Here is an 18,951-nt window from a genome sequence, read left to right as displayed (position 1 = left end):
ACAATACCTGACGGAACGCCTCTCCCGACGTGAATACACCCGGTCACTACGTTCAACATCTAAGGTCCTCCTCCGGGTGCCTCATCCGAGAGAAGCTCGGAGTGTGGCAACGAGGGATAGGGCCTTTTCAGTGGTGGCCCCCAGACTGTGGAATGATCTCCCTGATGAGGCTCGCCTGGCACCAACGCTGCTATCTTTCCGGCGCCAGTTTAAGACTTTCCTCTTTGCCCAGGCATATGGTGGCACATCCCAGCAGATCTCATGATAGCAGATCTAATTACCCACATGTTTTAGTTTTTAATCGGTTTTTAATGCTTTATGTGTGTATGTTCTCTGTTTTAGAGTTTTAAATTTTGTATACTTGTTTTTACCTCAATTTTAGAATTTCTGTAAACCGCCCAGAGAGCCCTGGCTATGGGAGTGGTATATAAGTGTAATAAATAAATAAATAAATAAATAAATAAATTTTCTTTTCTCCAGGCTAAACATGCCCAGTTCTTTCAGTCTCTCTTCATAGGGCTTTGTTTCTAGACCCCTGATCATCCTGGTTGCCCTCTTCTGAACACGCTCCAGCTTGTCTGCATCCTTCTTGAAGTGTGGCGCCCAGAACTGGACACAATACTCTAGATGAGGCCTAACCAGGGCCAAATAGAGAGGAACCTGTACCAGTACCAGTACTTGGAAGCTATACTTCTATTAATGCAGCCCAAAATAGCATTTGCCTTTCTTGCAGCCATATCGCACTGTTGGCTCATATTCAGCTTGCGATTTACAACAATTCCAAGATCTTTCTCATTTGTAGTATTGCTGAGCCAAGTGTCCCCCATCTTGTAACTGTGCATTTGGTTTCTATTCCCTAAATGTAGAACTTGGCATTTATTCCTATTAATTTTCATTCTGTTGTTTTCAGCCCAGCACTCCAGCCTATCAAGATCACTTTGAAGTTTGTTTCTGTCTTCCAGGGTATTAGCTATCCCACCCAATTTGGTGTCATCTGCAAATTTGATCAGCGTTCCCTGCACGTCCTCATCCAAATCATTAATAAAAATGTTGAAGAGCACTGGGCCCAGGACTGAGCCCTGCGGCACCCCACTCGTTGCCTCTCCCCAGTTTGAGAAGGTTTCATTGAGTTCATTGAGTACTCTTTGAGTCCGATTCTGTAGCCAACTGTGAATCCACCTAATAGTTGTTCCATCTAGCCCACTTTTAGCTAGTTTGTTAATCAGAATGTCATGTGGTACTTTGTCAAAAGCTTTGCTGAAGTCAAGATATATGACGTCCACAGCATTCCCACAGTCCACAAGGGAGGTTATCCTATCAAAAAATGAGATCAAATTAGTCTGACAGGATTTGTTCCTGACAAATCCATGTTGGCTTCTAGTAATCATTGCATTGATTTCAAGGTGTTTACAGATTGACTTCTTTATAATCTGCTCCAGAATTTTCCCAGGGATGGATGTCAGACTGACTGGTCTGTAGTTCCCAGGTTCCTCCTTTTTGCCCTTTTTGAAGATAGGGACAACGTTAGCCCTCCTCCAGTCGTCCGGCACCTCACCCGTCTTCCATGATTTTGCAAATATAACAGACAAAGGTTTTGAGAGTTCTTCTGCTAGCTCCTTCTTTACTCTAGGATGCAGTTCATCAGGCCCTGGAGATTTAAACTCATTCAAGGAAATTAGGTGTTCTTTGACCATTTGTTTATCAATCTCAAACTGCAATCCTGCCCCCTCAACTTCTGCTTCACTTTTTCCAGGGGGGTCATAGACCCGCTTTTGGGAGAAGACCGAGGCAAAGTAGGAATTGAGCACTTCAGCCTTTTCTTTGTCGTCTGTTATCAATTTGCCATCCTCATTAAGCAGTTGAACCACCATTTCTTTCCTCTATTTTTTACTGCTCACGTATCTGAAGAAAGCCTTTTTATTGCTTTTAGTATCCCTCGCTAATCTCAGCTCATTCACAGCTTTAGCCTTCCTGATGCCATTTCGGCACTTCTGAGCCACATGTCTGTACTCTTCTTTTGTAGCCTGGCCTTCCTTCCACTTCCTATATGTATCCTTTTTTGTTTTCAGGTCATCTCTAAGCTTTTTGTGGAGCCACATTGGTTTCCTCTGTTGTCTTCTATCTTTTCTCCTGGTTGGAATTGTTTGTAACTGTGCCTTTAAAATTTCCTTTTTTAAATACTCCCACCCATCCTGCACTCCTTTTCTCATTAGGGTCACTTGCCACGGGACATTACTTATTATAGTTCTGAGTTTATTAAAATCAGCTTTCCTAAAATCCAGAGTACATGTATGGCTACACTCAACTTTTGTCTCCTTCATAATCAAGAATTCAAGTATGATGTGGTCACTTTCCCCCAGAGTTCCTGTAACTGCCACTTTATCCACTAAGTCATCCCTATTGGTCAATAACAAGTCAAGGATTGCCGATCCTCTAGTTCCTTCCACCACTTTCTGTAGGAGAAAGTTATCACCCATACATGTCAGGAATTTCTTGGAAGGGCCGCTTTTGGCAGTAATGGTCTCCCAACAGATATCAGGGTAATTGAAGTCCCCCATCACTACTACATCACACTTCCTTGAAACACTGGCAATTTGTTTCTCAAAAGTTTCGTCCTCGTCTTCTCCTTGATTGGGTGGTCGGTAGTAGACTCCGATTATCATATTCTTTTTATTCCTTGCCCCATTTATTTTAATCCAGACGCTCTCGACGGGGCTCCCAGTCTCATCCGCCTGTATTTCTGTGCAGGGATAGGTATTTTTAACATATAGTGCAACTCCACCTCCCTTTCTATTTCTTCTGTTCTTTTTGAACAAGTTATATCCTTCAATTGCTATATTCCAGTCATGGGAGTCATCCCACCAAGTTTCAGTTATACCTATCAAGTCGTATTTGCCTTCATGTAATAAGAGTTCAAGTTCATTCTGTTTGTTTCCTATGCTCTGGGCATTAGTATATAGACATCGAAGACCATGTGTTTTATAGTCTGGCTTTGTTCCTACATTGTTGCAGACACTATTTTGGGACACTATTGGAGCTGTTCTCTGTACTGTGGTGCATTGGCCTTCATCCATTGTTGCCTCGAAATTTACGTCTCCCGCCCCCGTAAGATTCAGTTTAAAGCCCTCCTGATGAAGTTCTTCATGCTGTGGCCGAACTCATTCTTTCCAGCCCTTGTGAGGTGCAACCCATCCCTTGCCAGCAGTCCATGTTCCAAGTAGCGTAGCCCGTGGACCCAGAATCCAAAACTCTCACGACGGCACCACCTTCGAAGCCAGTCGTTCATCCGGAGTATTTTTCTTTCCCTTTCTAATCCTCTTCCAAGAACCGGGAGGATGGATGATAAAACTACCTGGGCCCCAAAGTTCTTCAGTTTCCTTCCCAGAGCTTCAAAGTCTGAAATGTCCAGTGTCCTGTTTCCCAATTAGATACTTCCAGGAAGACTCCAAGCAGAACATGGAGGCAATAGCCTTCTGCCCTGCTTCTCCCCGGACAGGTAGGCATGGTTGGGTACTTGACGGGCCTGCACCCTATCAGGGGCTCACTGACAAGAGCCTTCTGGATTTGCTCCTCATCTTCACTGTTGTAACCTACTTGTTGCCATACAGTGGTGGTGAGAAGGAGGAGCAGGAGATGCCATTGCAACCTATTTGCTCTCCCCTGTGGTAGTTTGGGTAGCGGCATGATGTCTGCATCTGAGGGTCAAGTAGAACTGTGTAATGTGTGGGGAAATCTTTATATTGGGAAAAATAAGAGTGGCTATGTGGGACCTGAGTACTGAAGGATGGGATGTTTAACCCTTTCCCCCTTTTCATTTTCCTGATATAAATCCCCGCCCCCCGGCTTGGCTATTTGCCCACTGGCAGCAGTGTAGTGAAGAGAATTGCAGTCCTGGGCCTTTTTCCAGAGCAGGGGTGATAATGTTATGTTGGAGCAACAGGGGAATGGATGGCTCTTGTTGCTTTGCCAAATGAATGAGAGGGGATTACAAGGCTTTCATGTTTTACCACTCGTTGTGAGCGCTTAGCATGAGGAAATCAGAAAATGAAGAAAAGAGTTATGCAGAAGTTGATTTCTTCATCTTTGCAAGATGACTTACTTTTTGATTAAATGCTGAAGATTTCATTTCAGGTAGCTGAAGACCTTTTGCTGAAGCTCAGTGTATCATAGGATGCCCGGTATCCTATGCAGACAGAAATCAACACCACTTAGCTCAGTAGAGCTTTCTTCCAGGGAATTATGTTTAGGATTGCAGTCATGCCCCATAAACTTAATTGCGAGATTTCATTAATAGCTGGTTTATTTATTTTGGTTGTCTTTGTTTTATGATGGGTTTTTTTAATGTATCCTTTATTTATACATATTTATTAATGTATAAATAAGAAAAGCAGTAGGTAGCTCCATATCCATCTAGCCATCCATCATCTATCTATCTATCTATCTGCATACCATGGGGGCTGTTATGATGAGCTCCTGGTCTTCAAAATCTATCACTGTTCACTGGAGAAAACAAGTAGCAACTTTGGGAGGGGGCAATTTAAATGAGAAAATGTTGGGGAGGAGCATTGCCCTCCCTTTCCCACCACTATGTTCTTGATTTAGTTTGGCTGATTTGAAGAACATGAGAAAACATCGAGTGAGTCCTGAACACAGATCTTCCATGTCTCACCTAGTTTTAGTCTTAGAATTAAGAGCTCTAGTTTCCCTTGATTTATCATTTAATGCAGTTCAGGAGACAGTTGTCTAGAGCATACTGGTCAACCTAAGGTTGTTCATGTCATAACACAGTCAAGATTTATTGCCAAAACCCCTGCACTCATTAATTTGGTATGTTTAGCATCAAGCTCAGGTCATTGGTATGATTTCCCTCTTAAGTTCTAAGTTTTGAATTTCATGTTGTTCCAATTCATATCTCATTATTTGCATCTGGATTGTGAATTTCTGGTCAATCCAAAATGCATATTGATGAACTGCTGCTTGTAATTTGATTAACACTTCATAGAAGAGACTTTCTGCAGCTATGAAATTCATAGCTTCATGGCAGAATTTGTAGACAGGAACTAGTCTTTATCTGATATGCTGTCTTCATGTGACATGGACAAAAAAATATCTGCCTCTGAAAATTGCCCAGTACTCTAAAGGGTAGCCTTCTTATTATCATGAGATAATTGCCATATGAGTGGGGATTGACTATACCAGATTATATTTAGATCACTACAAGATGTGTTAGTTGTATCCCAGAGTGCAGGACATGGAATAATGGGCTCAAGTTACAGGAAGCCAGATTCCGTCTGGACATCAGAAAAATCTTCCTGATCGTTAAAGCAGTTTGACAATGGAACCAATTACCTAGGGAGGTCATGTGCTCTCCCACACTAGGGGCATTCAAGAGGCAGCTGGACAACCATCTGTCAGGTATGCTTTAAGGTGGATTTCTGCATCGAGCAGGGGGTTGGACTTGATGGCTTTATAGGCCCCTTCCAACTTTACTATTCTATGATTCTATGATTCTTACTCAACTAGGCACCTGCATCTTGATTATGGACTAACACAATGACGTTCTCTTTGAGTGGGTCTACCTCCTCCTTGCCACTGTCACTGCAACCCATTTGCTTGCCCTCTGGGCTATGTAATTTTTGAGAGAGAGAGAGAGAGAGAGAGAGCATAAAGCAAGTGGTTGATGGTACAGAAAGGTCAAGTGAACCAACAGAAGTACCACAGAGGAGGACATCAGAGGCAGAAGATTCCAGGGATTGGTGGTGGGCCTCTTGATTGTGTGCCTGCCTGGGCAAGGGCCCAACACGGCTGATTCTCTGGCATCAATCCTGGTATGAACTCATACATGCATTAAACACCTGATGCTGCAGTGATCAAGTGTCGAGCAAGTGATGACTTGCATGTGTGAATGAGCCATCAGAGATAAAGCACTCCAGGCAGAACTTCTGTATCTGCTCACTTCTTGTCAGACACAACCTTTCCCCTTGTTTAAGTCCACACATTCAGCTGTGAGTAATCAAGTACTGAGTAATGAAGTGATATCTATATGTTAGCATGAACCACCACTAGTAAATGTAACATGAAATGTTTTCTCCCAGGAATTACTATCACCACTAAAATTTGCATCTACAGCCAGATGGCATAAAACCATATTCATGATTGTAAACCTGTCTGAGGGCACTTGCCAGTTGGGCTGTATACAAATCTAATAAGTAAAAATAATGAATTAATAAGGAAGTAGGTGCTGGGTCTCTTGATCAAGCTTTGTTTCATTGCAATTGAATTTGTCCAATGCGGAAAAATCACAGGAAGAAGAGGGGAAGTATTTCTTAAATTAAACTCTGGCCTCAACTAGAACTAGTCGTCTAGCGCGATGGAGGGATGAAGATCCCATGATATTTTTATCGTTAGATCTCCCCTTCTGTTCACATGGGGTGCATGATGGCCTCAGAGGGAGAGGCGTTATGCCCACCATTTTGTTTTTTGTTTTAAAATGACAGGAGTGCACGAGCACAAAAGGTAAGTCCTTTTTTAAAAAAATATATATCCCTGCTCCCCATACCCCACTGCCGATGGGCGTAGAGCTCCTCAGGAGCAAACGAGGAAACACAAGGAGCCGGGACAAACTGTGTTGCCCAGCCACATGTTCTGCAGTCTTAGGCTCAGCCCAAGACTGCAGAAAAACTGGGCCTAAAGTGGAGAGTGAGATCCCAGGGCAAGGGAAAGATCATCCCTGCCTGATCCCGGGATCCCCTGTGCATCATGTGGATGCACAGGGACGATCCCGGGGACCAAGCCCCATCTAGCTAAGGCCTCTGTGTAGCATGATGAAATTTGCTGCCTATGCAGTCACCAGCAAAACCACCTTAGTGGCCCTTTTGACGTTTGTTATGCCGCTGATGCCTCGGGTGGACGCTAGTGCCCACCATTTTATATCTGGCCTGCTGAATGCGCAAATCTCACGGGTTCATAGGTCTGCATCTAGGCAAACAAGTCTGGAAATCGATCAATACCTTTTAGAGCTTGCTTGCGAAGTATGAAACCATGGGTCAAAGGCTAGATCACATTTATAAGTCATTGAACCAGCAAGTTACTGTTCTGTCCATGCTTTCTCAGCTGAAAGAAAGAAAGAAAGAAAGAAAGAAAGAAAGAAAGAAAGAAAAGAACACATAGAATCATAGAATCATAGAATAGCAGAGTTGGAAGGGGCCTACAAGGCCATCAAGTCCAACCCCCTGCTCAATGCAGGAATCCACCCTAAAGCATCCCTGACAGATGCTTGTCCAGCTGCCTCTTGAATGCCTCTAGTGTGGGAGAGCCCACAACCTCCCTAGGTAGCTGATTCCACCATCGCACTGCTCTAACAGTCAGGAAGTTTTTCCTGATGTCCAGCCGGAATCTGGCTTCCTTTAACTTGAGCCCGTTATTCCGTGTCCTGCACTCTGGGAGGATCGAGAAGAGATCCTGGCCCTCCTCTGTGTGACAACCTTTTAAGTATTTGAAGAGTGCTATGTCTCCCCTCAATCTTCTCTTCTCCAGGCTAAACATGCCCAGTTCTTTCAGTCTCTCTTCATAGGGCTTTGTTTCTAGACCTCTGATCATCCTGGTGGCCCTCTTCTGAACACGCTCCAGCTTGTCTGCGTCCTTCTTGAATTGTGGAGCCCAGAACTGGACGCAATACTCTAGATGAGGCCTAACCAGGGCCGAATAGAGAGGAACCAGTACCTCACGTGATTTGGAAGCTATACTTCTATTAATGCAGCCCAAAATAGCATTGGCCTTTCTTGCAGCCATATCGCACTGTTGGCTCATATTCAGCTTGTGATCTACAACAATTCCAAGATCTTTCTCGTTTGTAGTATTGCTGAGCCAAGTGTTCCCCATCTTGTAACTGTGCATTTGGTTTCTATTCCCTAAATGTAGAACTTGGCATTTATCCCTATTAAATTTCATTCTGTAGTTTTCAGCCCAGCACTCCAGCCTATCAAGATCCCTTTGAAGTTTGTCATCACACTTTTGGAAGGTTTAAAAAATGTAAGATTGTATCAGAAAAAAGTTGGCACTTTTATTTCATTTTATTTAAAAAGTAATTTCTAGTTAGTTTTTAAAACAATGAGGCTGAATCTCATTTTGTGGATACATCATTTTGAGGCATAGGTACATCATCAACTAAGAAGGGCGCACATTGCAAAACTTCATGATTACATAGTTTGGAATCTGAATTTTTCCACTTGATCTTGTTCAGATATATTAAGAAATGAATGTAATTTCCCCCTAAAATACAAAACAGCCAGGGGAGGCTGGTGGCTCCAATATCAGTGGGGCAGTGAATCCACTCTGTAATTAATAAATGTATTTAATAATTACCACTTGGTAGCTGAAGCTCTCCGAGCGGTTCACAACAATTAAAACCATAAAATTCAAGATGATAAAATGTAATACCAATATTTACTATTTTAAAACTTTGTAAAAATAGGAGTCCAGTGTTAATAATTTAAAAGTAAACTATTGATGGTGGACTCTTCTTCTAGCAATACGCAATAACATTTTGTTTATTAAACAATTCTTACATTTCTTTCAATATATGAAAAAGGCACTGATAAGAAGTCTTTGGTAATATGCAGTTGCATAGTAAAGGCTGGTGATTAATCAGCTAAACCCTCTTTAATCAGTGAACTGTCTTATTAAGGAAAAAAAAGTTCCTAATACATCTCTGGAATTCTCATCCCGCCAATGCAGAGCTGAAATGGTGAGATTCTAATTGAGATGACAATGTAGTGTACATCATTGGCAGGTTCTTAAAAGGGAAATGCAGACAATTCTGTTCCATATGGTTCAAATCATTTATGAAATGAATCCCCCAGGAATATTTTCAGATGCTGGAAACCTTTAAAATGGCAAAATAAAAAACAGATTCTCTCTCTCTCTCTCTCTCTCCATGACAGAGGAAAATTAGTTAGCAGATGCCCTGTTACTGGTACAGAATAGCAAATGATTATGAGGTCCCTCTCCCCCTTTTACTTAAAACTGCACATGAATGGTGCCATTTCTTAATAACTGATGACATACACCATAAGGATTAAAATATCAGTTCTGTCCCCTGCAGGGATATGCTTCTCCAAGCCCTAGTGTGACTTGCCAGTTTGAAGATTAGTAGTTCATTGAGCAGAGTGAGCAAGTGAAGGAAGCCCTTGCCAGAGATGAGCTCTCCTTAGTGTTTTGTGGACAGTGATGTTTTTCACAGAAAAATGTGTTTGGATGATGCTGGGTAGGCATAGATAATTCCTTTAGAAAATAAGGAGCAGTAGAAGAAATCGTGCTCATCATGGACTATGCTGGCTAGAGCTGAAGGAAGCTATTGGCCAAAACATCTGGAGGGCCACAAATCCCATCAGCACTCATCGTGGACTATGCTGGCTAGAGCTGAAGGGAGCTATTGGCCAAAACATCTGGAGGGAAACAAGCTACCCACCCTGTGTTACAATTAACAATATTCACAAACACATATTTGTAAATGTTCACATGTCTCGCTGACAGTGGTTGCTAGGGGACTTCTTATTTTTAGGGCATTGATGTGTTATAATGGTCTAACAAGAAGTATACGTGAGCAGGTGGACTAATAGATTTTGTGAATTTATTTTCACATCTGCTGGCCTTGATGCTTTAGGATACGAATGTCACAGATATCCAGAGGGCTGGAAGGGGGGGGGGAGTCCAGCAGACTCCCACACCTTGGCATCCTGGATGCCAGTCTGTAGTTACCTGAGCTTGCCCATCTCAGTGTTGCACATGCAACGTGCATGTAAGGCTTTTTTTTTTTTTTTGCGTAAAACACAATTTTGTGCAAAATAGTGGCCATAAATTGGACCATTAATGCAACACGGCAGGTGTCAATGATCTAAATTTACCATTTGCAATGTTGTGTAAAGGCCCATCTTTAAGGCTGCCATTTTGCACAAAATTGCATTACATGAAAAAGGCTTTTTCACATTTTCCTAAAAATGGCAGCTCATGGGGCAGTGGGATGCCATGTCCAGCTTGTCGCTCGCCCATGGACCATCAGTAGTTTGTCCTACACACTTGAGTAGGGTTGGGCAGCCAGTGAGTCGAGTAGCCAGCAGAGTACTGGCAAGCAGGGCATGAGGCAGTGGCAGGTGTGTTCGGCCATCCCTACCTAAGGATCAGATGCATGTGTATTCTGCCCCTCCCTTTCTTGCTCTCTCACACATGTAGATTGTCTACTTGCACTTCATCACAAAAGAAGAACATGATCACCAAAAAAAAAAAAAAAGGGGATAACAGGAAAGAGATTCACATTTGCTAATTTATATGTACGGATGCAAATTTAAAAATAATGGTTATAATTTAAATAAAATGTAAGGAATATCATGACTAGTTGTCTTGCATGCCTGCTGTCAAGGTGCCAACTATTGATGGGAAATGTCAAGGTGGTTCTTCCTTCTTATTATGGTTCTCTACCTTTAAACTGCACTTAGGTTGGAGAGCCCTTCACACAGAGGACACATTGAAATTGAGGACTGTCCTCTATGAAATACGATGCATGACTACCCTATATACCAGTCCTGTCACTGGTATCCCATCAGCCATTGCGCGTTCTGCCAACTAGAGTGGCAGCCGCTGCTTTGGTTGCTCTAGGCATGGGACTCTGTAGTCATCGAAAATAGCCATCTGTGTGTGACAAAAAAGTCAACGGTGACCAACACATAAGATGATGACCAACAGTCGTTCAAATAATCAATTCTGCACAACGTTGGTTGTTTGCCTTGGTTTTTTTAGCCGAATAACCAACCATGGTGTGAAAAAGTCATGACAGAAGATACAATAACCAACTGTTGACTATTCAATCCACCGTTGGTTATCATATCATCCAAATCCAGTCTCTCTGTCTCTCGCTTCTTGAATGCAAAGTCTCTGTGTTTCTGTTATCAGTGAAGCAGGCCAAAACGTGCACACAGATCTGGTCTTCAGGATTTCAAGACACATGTCTTTAGAAATCTGTCAACTAAATCTTTAGCAGCAACAACAACGTCATTAGCTGAGTGTCTCATGAATCCCTATGTTAATTATTGCACATGAAATTATCTCTACTGCTTAAAGTTGTTATGAATATATGCAGTGGTTCTTCTTTGTGGAGAGGAATGCAGAAGGGAGCAGGGGATTTAGCTAGTAGCTGCCCTAGTTTATAGGCTCATGTCCATCTCTCTGGGAGCTTCCACAAAATCTAAGTAAATGCATAGAAGTGACAAACACTGCATATTTTGAGCATCTGAAGAAAATAAGGACTGCATGTATTGCATTGCTATCAGCATGCTTAACTGTGTGCTCACCTGTCCCTGGTCTAAATGGAAAATTGAGCATGATTCAATGGATATTTTATTAGTAGTTATGTGTTTATGTATATTGGCATGTGCTAAGTTATTTCAAGCTGCTCTGGTCCACTGGAATAGGTGGAATGAGTGTTATTACTCACTGAATTTCTATCACATCTAGGGCCACAGCTAGACCTAAGGTTTATTTTGGGATCATCCAGGGTTCGCCCCTGCCTGAGCACTGGATCCCCTGTGTGTCACCTAGATGAACAGGTTTGACCCCTGGATGATCCTGGGATAAACCTTAGGTCTAGCTACGTCCTAAATCTAGCTGCTTTTTAAGTACTGAAGAATCACTAAATGGTGTCTGACTCTGGGATTATCTTTGAGCTACAGCAAATTGCTTTTGCAGTATCTAAGTCTTGATTTGAATCTTGTAGTTTTGATGATCTTCTGTCTTGACATCTTCCTTCTACAGTCCCCAGCTTATCTGATTGAGTTTTGATGATGGTCTTGGTGAAACAGGAAACACAACTGCTACTTTTCTAGGAGACTTCTGAGCAATGTCTAGGTGTATCCACTAAGCCTCCAGTTGCAAAAGTGGAGGAGACAAATCCAATTGGGGCATTTGAGAAACTGCCAGTAGAATTTAGTATTGCTTATTGCAACTGTCTATGGCTTTAGAAGGTCAGGCTATGGAACAGGGTCAGCTTCAAGTTGGGGGTCTCCTCGCAAAGTTCCTATGGTCCCCCTTACTTACATTCACACCTGTGTGTGCTAGCTTGGTGCCCCCCCTGGACTTACCTGGGGAGGCTAACTACCACTTTAATTTCCCATGATGCTTCACTGGGCATTGTGGGGAATTTAAAATGGTGGGCAGCTTCCCAGACTCATCCAGACAAATCCATGGTTGGGGAAGCAAGTATGTGGTCAAGGGAATGAGTCAATAGTGGGAGGCCCAGTGGAAGGGCTTTGCCAAAGGGCCCCTCTAGAGCCATGAAAAACAAACAAACCTTGGGCTGAGGGAACAGGTGGGGAGGTCAGACACATGCAGAGATGTGGCCCTATTGGTTGTTTGAGTTCCAGCAATTGCCCAAGGATGGCAGGTGGTGGCCACAGCATAGACAAATCCTACACAAGTCAATGAGCAACCAAATACCTTGGTGACCTACTCTATCATCCCTTGTGGGCTGCATTTGAGAAACACTTGTCTAGTGAACATATGTATAACCTGCATTTTTCTTTATATTTATCTCTTTAGTCAGGTTTGATAAGGACACAGGAGAATGACTTCCTTATATCTCCATTACCTCAACACCTAGCACAGGAACACCACTACATGCCACCTGCTGGACACCACCCTCACGTATTGTACAAACGGACAGCTGAAGAGAAGGTTCACCGGTACAAAGTAGATTCAAACCCCCGTCACTTTCCCCCTGGCCATCACAGAAATCACACTGCCCACAAGTATCACGTTCAAGCTAATGATTATCATCACGGAAGGTTTCAAAAGCAGCATTTTTGTGGACGTCGCAAGAAATGTATGTAAGGAAACTTTCTCTCTCTCTCTTTTTTTTTTACATAGTAGTTCTTAGATTATTAGCTGCTTATTGTGGAGGTCGTTTAGAGTCATGGCTTTGATGATGGCTGCATGTCATAAATTGCCCTAACGATAAGGGCATTTTTAAAATCATCAGTACTGGTTTTCTGTAAGTCCTAATCTGGTAGTGCTGGTGGATACATGGGGGGATCAGAAGAATACATGGAGATCCATACAATCAGAGACTTTTCTGTCTAGTTGAATGGTAGTAATACCTCTGTGTTTCTATCAGTTGTACAGAGATATTCCAGAGAATGGAGGAAATTAGGGAGACTCTGTTCATGTGAAGAGATATGTGTGCTTATGGGTATTCCAGAACTTTGGATGGTGTTACCTCACTAGTTTCACAGCAATCAGTTAGTTGCCTTCCCATTTTAGTGACAGGGAAGCTGAGGTCCAATTCACATACTTGTTTCTATGATGGTGACTTGACTATCTCACCCTCACTTCTGGAGGTCCCTCTAAATCCCTCTAAAACTGTGTGTTTCGTATTGACATTTGGCATATTCACATGGGCACAGTTTCAGTTGTGCTAAACTCATGTTCTCCCAGCTTTGCTAAGGCCAAATTGCAACAGGACAGCTGGTATACACAAAATGACTATTGGGTGCAGGGCATTTGTAAAACTGCCCAGAGAGCTTTAGCGATGGGGTGGTATATAAATGTAATAGATGATGATGATGATGATGATGATGATGATGATGATGATGATAATGCCTTCCATTCAGTGATACTTCCATGCAGCAGCAAGCTGTTTGTGCAGTAGCTTACAATCTACATCAAAAGGGTTTTCTTTGATCTACTGAAAACCTTTTCTGTGGGAAGTCTGAAGTGGCAGAAAGAAAAATGCCTTAGGCCTAATCTACACTTGCAGGCTTTCTGCGGCACAGGGGGCGGGGGAGAGGATCTCGGTCTTTCCAGCTTCTGGAATCATCCCCCTGGGTCCAAACACCAGTACATCATCCTGGAACTGAAGAGGGATGTTCCAGTGCAGCATAGTTTTTTGTTTTTGTTTTTAAAAAAAGAGAGAGCGGAGACATCGTGCAATTGCGTGGACATGCTCTTGTACCAAAAGTAAGGTTTTTAATATCCCCCTAAAAACCTGGCAATGGAAACCACTGAGAGACATCCTAGGGATGGCAAAAATTCTCCCCTCACCCCCCAATGGGCACAGATTCCCCTTGCAGAGTTCTGTACCCAGTTGCTCAGCTCTGCTACTCATGGGGAGGACCAGGGAGTGAGTGGAACATTACCCATAGATCTCAGGGTTGTCCCAGGACTGTGGTAAAAATTGGGATAAGTCCTGTGCCATTTATCCTGGCACAAATGAGAGGATGTTCCTGGTTGACCCTGGGATCATCTCTGGTCATTTGGACACACAGGGACAAGCTCGAGCTGACTCTGGGATATACAGCTGGGACATGGCCTTGGTCTGCACAGCAAGCCAACATGTTCATTGTGGAGGTGTTCACTTGTGCATTGGCCCTAACAGAAGTATCACAAGACACCAAGAATTCTGATGACTCAAGCCTTGATCTTGCATTCATCTATGAACCCATGGTCCAATTCACACTGCCCCTGACCGCCACATGTTCAAGGCTCCCATTTGCATAGAACCTGCGTGCATAATCTCTCACGTGCACAATCCATAACTCTGGATAAATTGGGGGTATCAATTATGAATATCTGGCACATGAGGCCCTTGAATGTGTCAAGGTCAGAGGTTGTCAATCAGAAGTTGGTTTCAGTTGAATATCTGAATAGGATTTCAATCGTTGATTTTAGGGTAGCTACAGTCGTGTGAAAAAGAAAGTACACCCTCTTGGAATTGTATAATTTTACATATCAGGACATAATAACAATCATCTGTTCCTTAGCAGGTCTACAAATTAGGTAAATACAACCTCAGATGAACAACAACACATGACATATTACACTGTGTCATGATTTATTTAACAGAAATAAAGCCAAAATGGAGAAGCCATGTGTGAAAAAGTAAGTACACCCTTACTGCTTCCATAGGAATTAAGATGCTAAGTAGCAGACAGGTGCTGCTAATCAAATGCCCGTGATAAATCGATCATCAGCAAGTATGACCACCTCTATAAAAGTCGAAGTTTTTTCAGTTTGCTGGTCTGGAGCATTCAGGTGTGTGTTAACACAATGCCAAGGAGGAAAGACATCAGCAATGATCTTAGAGAAGCAATTGCTGTTGCCCATCAATCTGGGAAGGGTTATAAGGCCATTTCCAAGCCATTTAAAGTCCATCATTCTACAGTGAGAAAGATGATTCAAAAGTGGAAAACATTCAAGACAGTTACCAATCTTCCCAGGAGAGGACGTCCCAGCAAAATCACCCCAAGGTCAGACCGTGCAATGCTCAGAGAAATTGCAAAAAACCCAAGAGTTACATCTCAGACTCTACAGGCCTCAGTGAGCATGTTAGATGTTAAAGTTCATGACAGTACAGTTAGAAAAAGACTGAACAAGTATGGTTTGTTTGGAAGGGTTGCCAGAAGAAAGCCTCTTCTCTCTAAAAAGAATGTGGCAGCACTGCTTATTTTTGCAAAGTTGCATCTGAACAAACCACAAGACTTCTGGAACGATGTCCTTTGGACAAGACCAAAGTGGAGAAGTTTGGCCATAATGCACAGTGCCACGTTTGGCGAAAACCAAACACAGCATATCAGCACAAACATCTCATACCAACTGTCAAGCATGGTGGTGGAGGGATGATGATTTGGGCTTGTTTTGCAGCCACAGGACCTGGGAACCTTGCAGTCATTGAGTCAACCATGAACTCCTCTGTATACCAAAGTATTCTACAGTCAAATGTGAGGCCATCTGTCCGACAGCTTATGCTTGGCCAAAATTGGGTCATGCAACAGGACAATGATCCCAAGAACATCAGCAAATCTACAACAGAATGGCTGAAAAAGAAAAGAATCAAGGTGTTGCAATGGCCCAGTCAAAGTCCAGCCCTCAACCTGATTGAAATGCTGTGACAGGACCTTAAGAGAGCTGTGCATAAACAAATGACCTCAAACTTCAATGAACTGAAGCAACGTTGTAAAGAAGAATGGGCCAAAATTCCTCCACAATGATGTGAGAGACTGATAAAGTCATACAGAAAACAATTACTTTAAGTTATTGCTGCTAAAGGTGGTTCTACAAGCTATTGACTCATAAGGTGTACTTACTTTTTCACATATGACTTCTCCATTTTGGCTTTATTTCTGTTAAATAAATCATGACACGGTGTAATATGTCATGTGTTGTTGTTCATCTGAGGTTGTATTTACCTAATTCTTAGACCTACTAGGGAACAGATGATTGTTATTATGTCCTGATATGTAAAATCATACAATTCCAAGAGGGTGTACTTTCTTTTTCACACGACTGTAAGTTGTTTACTTGTTAGCTCAATGAATAGCAAACCCAAATGCTTCTGAAATGTGATTAGGGGAGCTGGTTTACTACTAATATGAAGTGGTTGCCCTAGGTTCCTTTTTTACCTGGATTTTTGTATTCCTCGGTACAAACCTAGCTAAAATTTTAGTGATGATCGTTATTCATTTGATTCAGTCGGACAGATGCCCTCATTCTAGCTGTATAAAAGAGAACCATCCTTCCAATGGATCAGCTTTTTTTTTTAAAAAAAAATGGGAATAGAACATTAACATTAGGGCATAGACCCAACCTTGGTTTCTTCTAACTTTCTTAAATAATTGCACTCAATATGTAGCTTTTATAAATTCAGCGTTAGTCAGCAGTTGTTGTTTTTAGCCGCTCATCCCAAAGTACATAATTATAGAGCAGACATACCAAGCAGATCACGTTTAGCAAGTCACGCTTTAGTAATACTCCCCCCATTTTAATAACTTTTTTTCTCATTAATCACAACAGCAAATACAAGACTAATCCCAAGACAAGGTGGCCTGGAAAAGCTACCTACTGCATCTGATAAAGCTATATATTTTGTGATCTCATATTCCCAGCTAAACAATTTCTTTTTTAGCATACCGAAAATATGCCCTGTGCTTGGTTGGTACCTATGACTTGAATTCAAGAGATAAGGGGATAGATCCAAAGGTTGTGTGAAAAGGCATCTATTCAGCACACAAGTCCTTCCTCTTTCCTTCTCCTCAATTCTACCCCGTTTGACTCCTGTAAAGCCTCTCTGGAGGGCCAGGGAGCCCTCTTGAAAGCCATGGGCTGTGTAGTCAGGGGCTGTAATTGGAGAAGAATATCACCCCAAACACCTAAAACCCAGTGAAAAGAGTGTAACCTTTGGGCCCAGCCCAATGCTTTCCAAGTCACGTATTCATTGTGAATATTGAGAACAGAGCTTACTCTCTAATACTCTGAAATAAAATGCTGAGAAGAACTGAATTACCCAAGGCAATGAATTGTTGATATTGGATTGGCAATACTTGGTGCTGTTGTTTAGCTGCATAGCAGTATCTGTCAGAAACAAATGGAGTTTGTTAGGGTCTGAACCCCAATTGTAGTTGCTGTGTCTCAATCCTAAACACATGGGGTTGAATCCAAAGTTTCCCTTTCTACAATGGAAAGGATTTCCTTTGATGGAAGGATTCCATTTGTCAGAAGAAGAGACTCTCCATTCAAGGAAGGGTACTGTTAGACCCCATGCATTCACAATACATCCAACCCTTATATTTGGATATGTTATTGTGGGGAGGGGGAATCATCCCAGTGTGTTTCAGGTGTGTATGCACTCCTGTCTCTTCAGGAGAAAGGAACAAATTATTTGGATGCAGTATTTTCCTAGGGACCTAATAGAACCACCCACAATTTTTCAAGGAGTCAAAGAGATATTGTGTTAAAATAAACATGGTGCATCTCACAGTGATATAGGAATCTCTTCCATTTTGCATGTTCCCACTTCATGCAGATAGAGCCAATTACTGGGTCTTTCCTAACCAGTCATTAGCCTCCTCATCTAGGTGATATGATTGGGTTGGAAGGCCTTAGTGTGTTTTCTGAACAGGCCCAGTGTTTAAAAGAGCTGCTTGGAAATCAGGAATGGGCAACTTTGGGAGATTGGGGGGAGGTTTCAACTCACAGATCCTGGAAAAAAGTTTTTTTTAAAAAAATAAAAATGCCCCCCTCCCAAGGCATCCATACCAACTATGGAGGGCTAAAGGAGTCAATCTAGTTTGCAAACAAGGTAAATTTGACCTTATTTTGTGCTGTATAGTGCTCTGGACACCATTTTTATGTAGTTTTTTAAACAGTGGCCCCATTCAGAAGACACCTTAAATGATGGCTTTAACCACAGTAGTTAAATCAGAAAGCCAGGGCATGTTCAGAAGACACCTTAAACCATGACTTTAACAATGGTGAATAAGGCTTTTTGCTTTAGTCAATGTGGGCCTGATCTACACTGTTGCTTTAAAGCACTTTATAACAGTTTTATAGCACTTTAAAGCAGTTAAAGTGCTTTATAACTGTTATACAGCACTTTAAAGCAGTAGTGTAGATCCAGCCGTGGTTAAAGCCATGGTTTAAGGTGTCTTCTGAATGGGGGCAGTATGTGGAGCCGTGGTGGTAGTGGCTGCATGTGGCAAATAGAAAACAGGCATGTCAAGGGGGAAAGCTGGGCTAAAGCTCAGTGCTCAAATTAAGGCTAATGAAATCAAAATGACCCAACTCTTCCTTCCCACTAATTTAGCCAAATCATGGGTTTTATTAAGGGTTGTTGGCTTTCAAATAAATGACTGACAGTAATTTAGCTCAACCGTGTCTTCCAAAATATAAACTAAGGGGAAAGTCACTTAAGGCAGAGCTTTCCACTCCATTGTGCAGGGATTTTATATACATGTGAGGATTTAAACATGTGACCCCTCACTTGCACTTTACGGTATAGTTCAGCAAGAGGATCCCCATGTGATTCTGCTGACCTTGCTGGTATAGCTCAGGAAGAACTGCAGTATTATTATTTTATTATTATTTATTTATATAGCACCATCGATGTGGCCAGAATTTACACCTTGTGTC

General features: G+C 42.2%; 1 protein-coding gene across 1 annotated transcript in view; it reads left to right on the top strand.

Moving 5' to 3' along the window:
* ADAMTS18 (ADAM metallopeptidase with thrombospondin type 1 motif 18) overlaps positions 1-18,951 on the top strand; it is a 144,957-nt gene that overhangs the window by 44,814 nt on the left and 81,192 nt on the right. The window contains exon 6 of the mRNA XM_063141445.1: positions 12,589-12,871. Coding sequence (XP_062997515.1) covers positions 12,589-12,871 — 283 coding nt within the window. The remainder of the gene's footprint in view (positions 1-12,588; positions 12,872-18,951) is intronic.

Source organism: Elgaria multicarinata, chromosome 14 (genome assembly GCF_023053635.1).
Source record: "Elgaria multicarinata webbii isolate HBS135686 ecotype San Diego chromosome 14, rElgMul1.1.pri, whole genome shotgun sequence".
Classification (NCBI taxonomy): Eukaryota; Metazoa; Chordata; class Lepidosauria; order Squamata; family Anguidae; genus Elgaria; species Elgaria multicarinata.
Note: the sequence above shows the minus strand (reverse complement) of the source record. Positions and strands in the feature narration are given on the sequence as shown.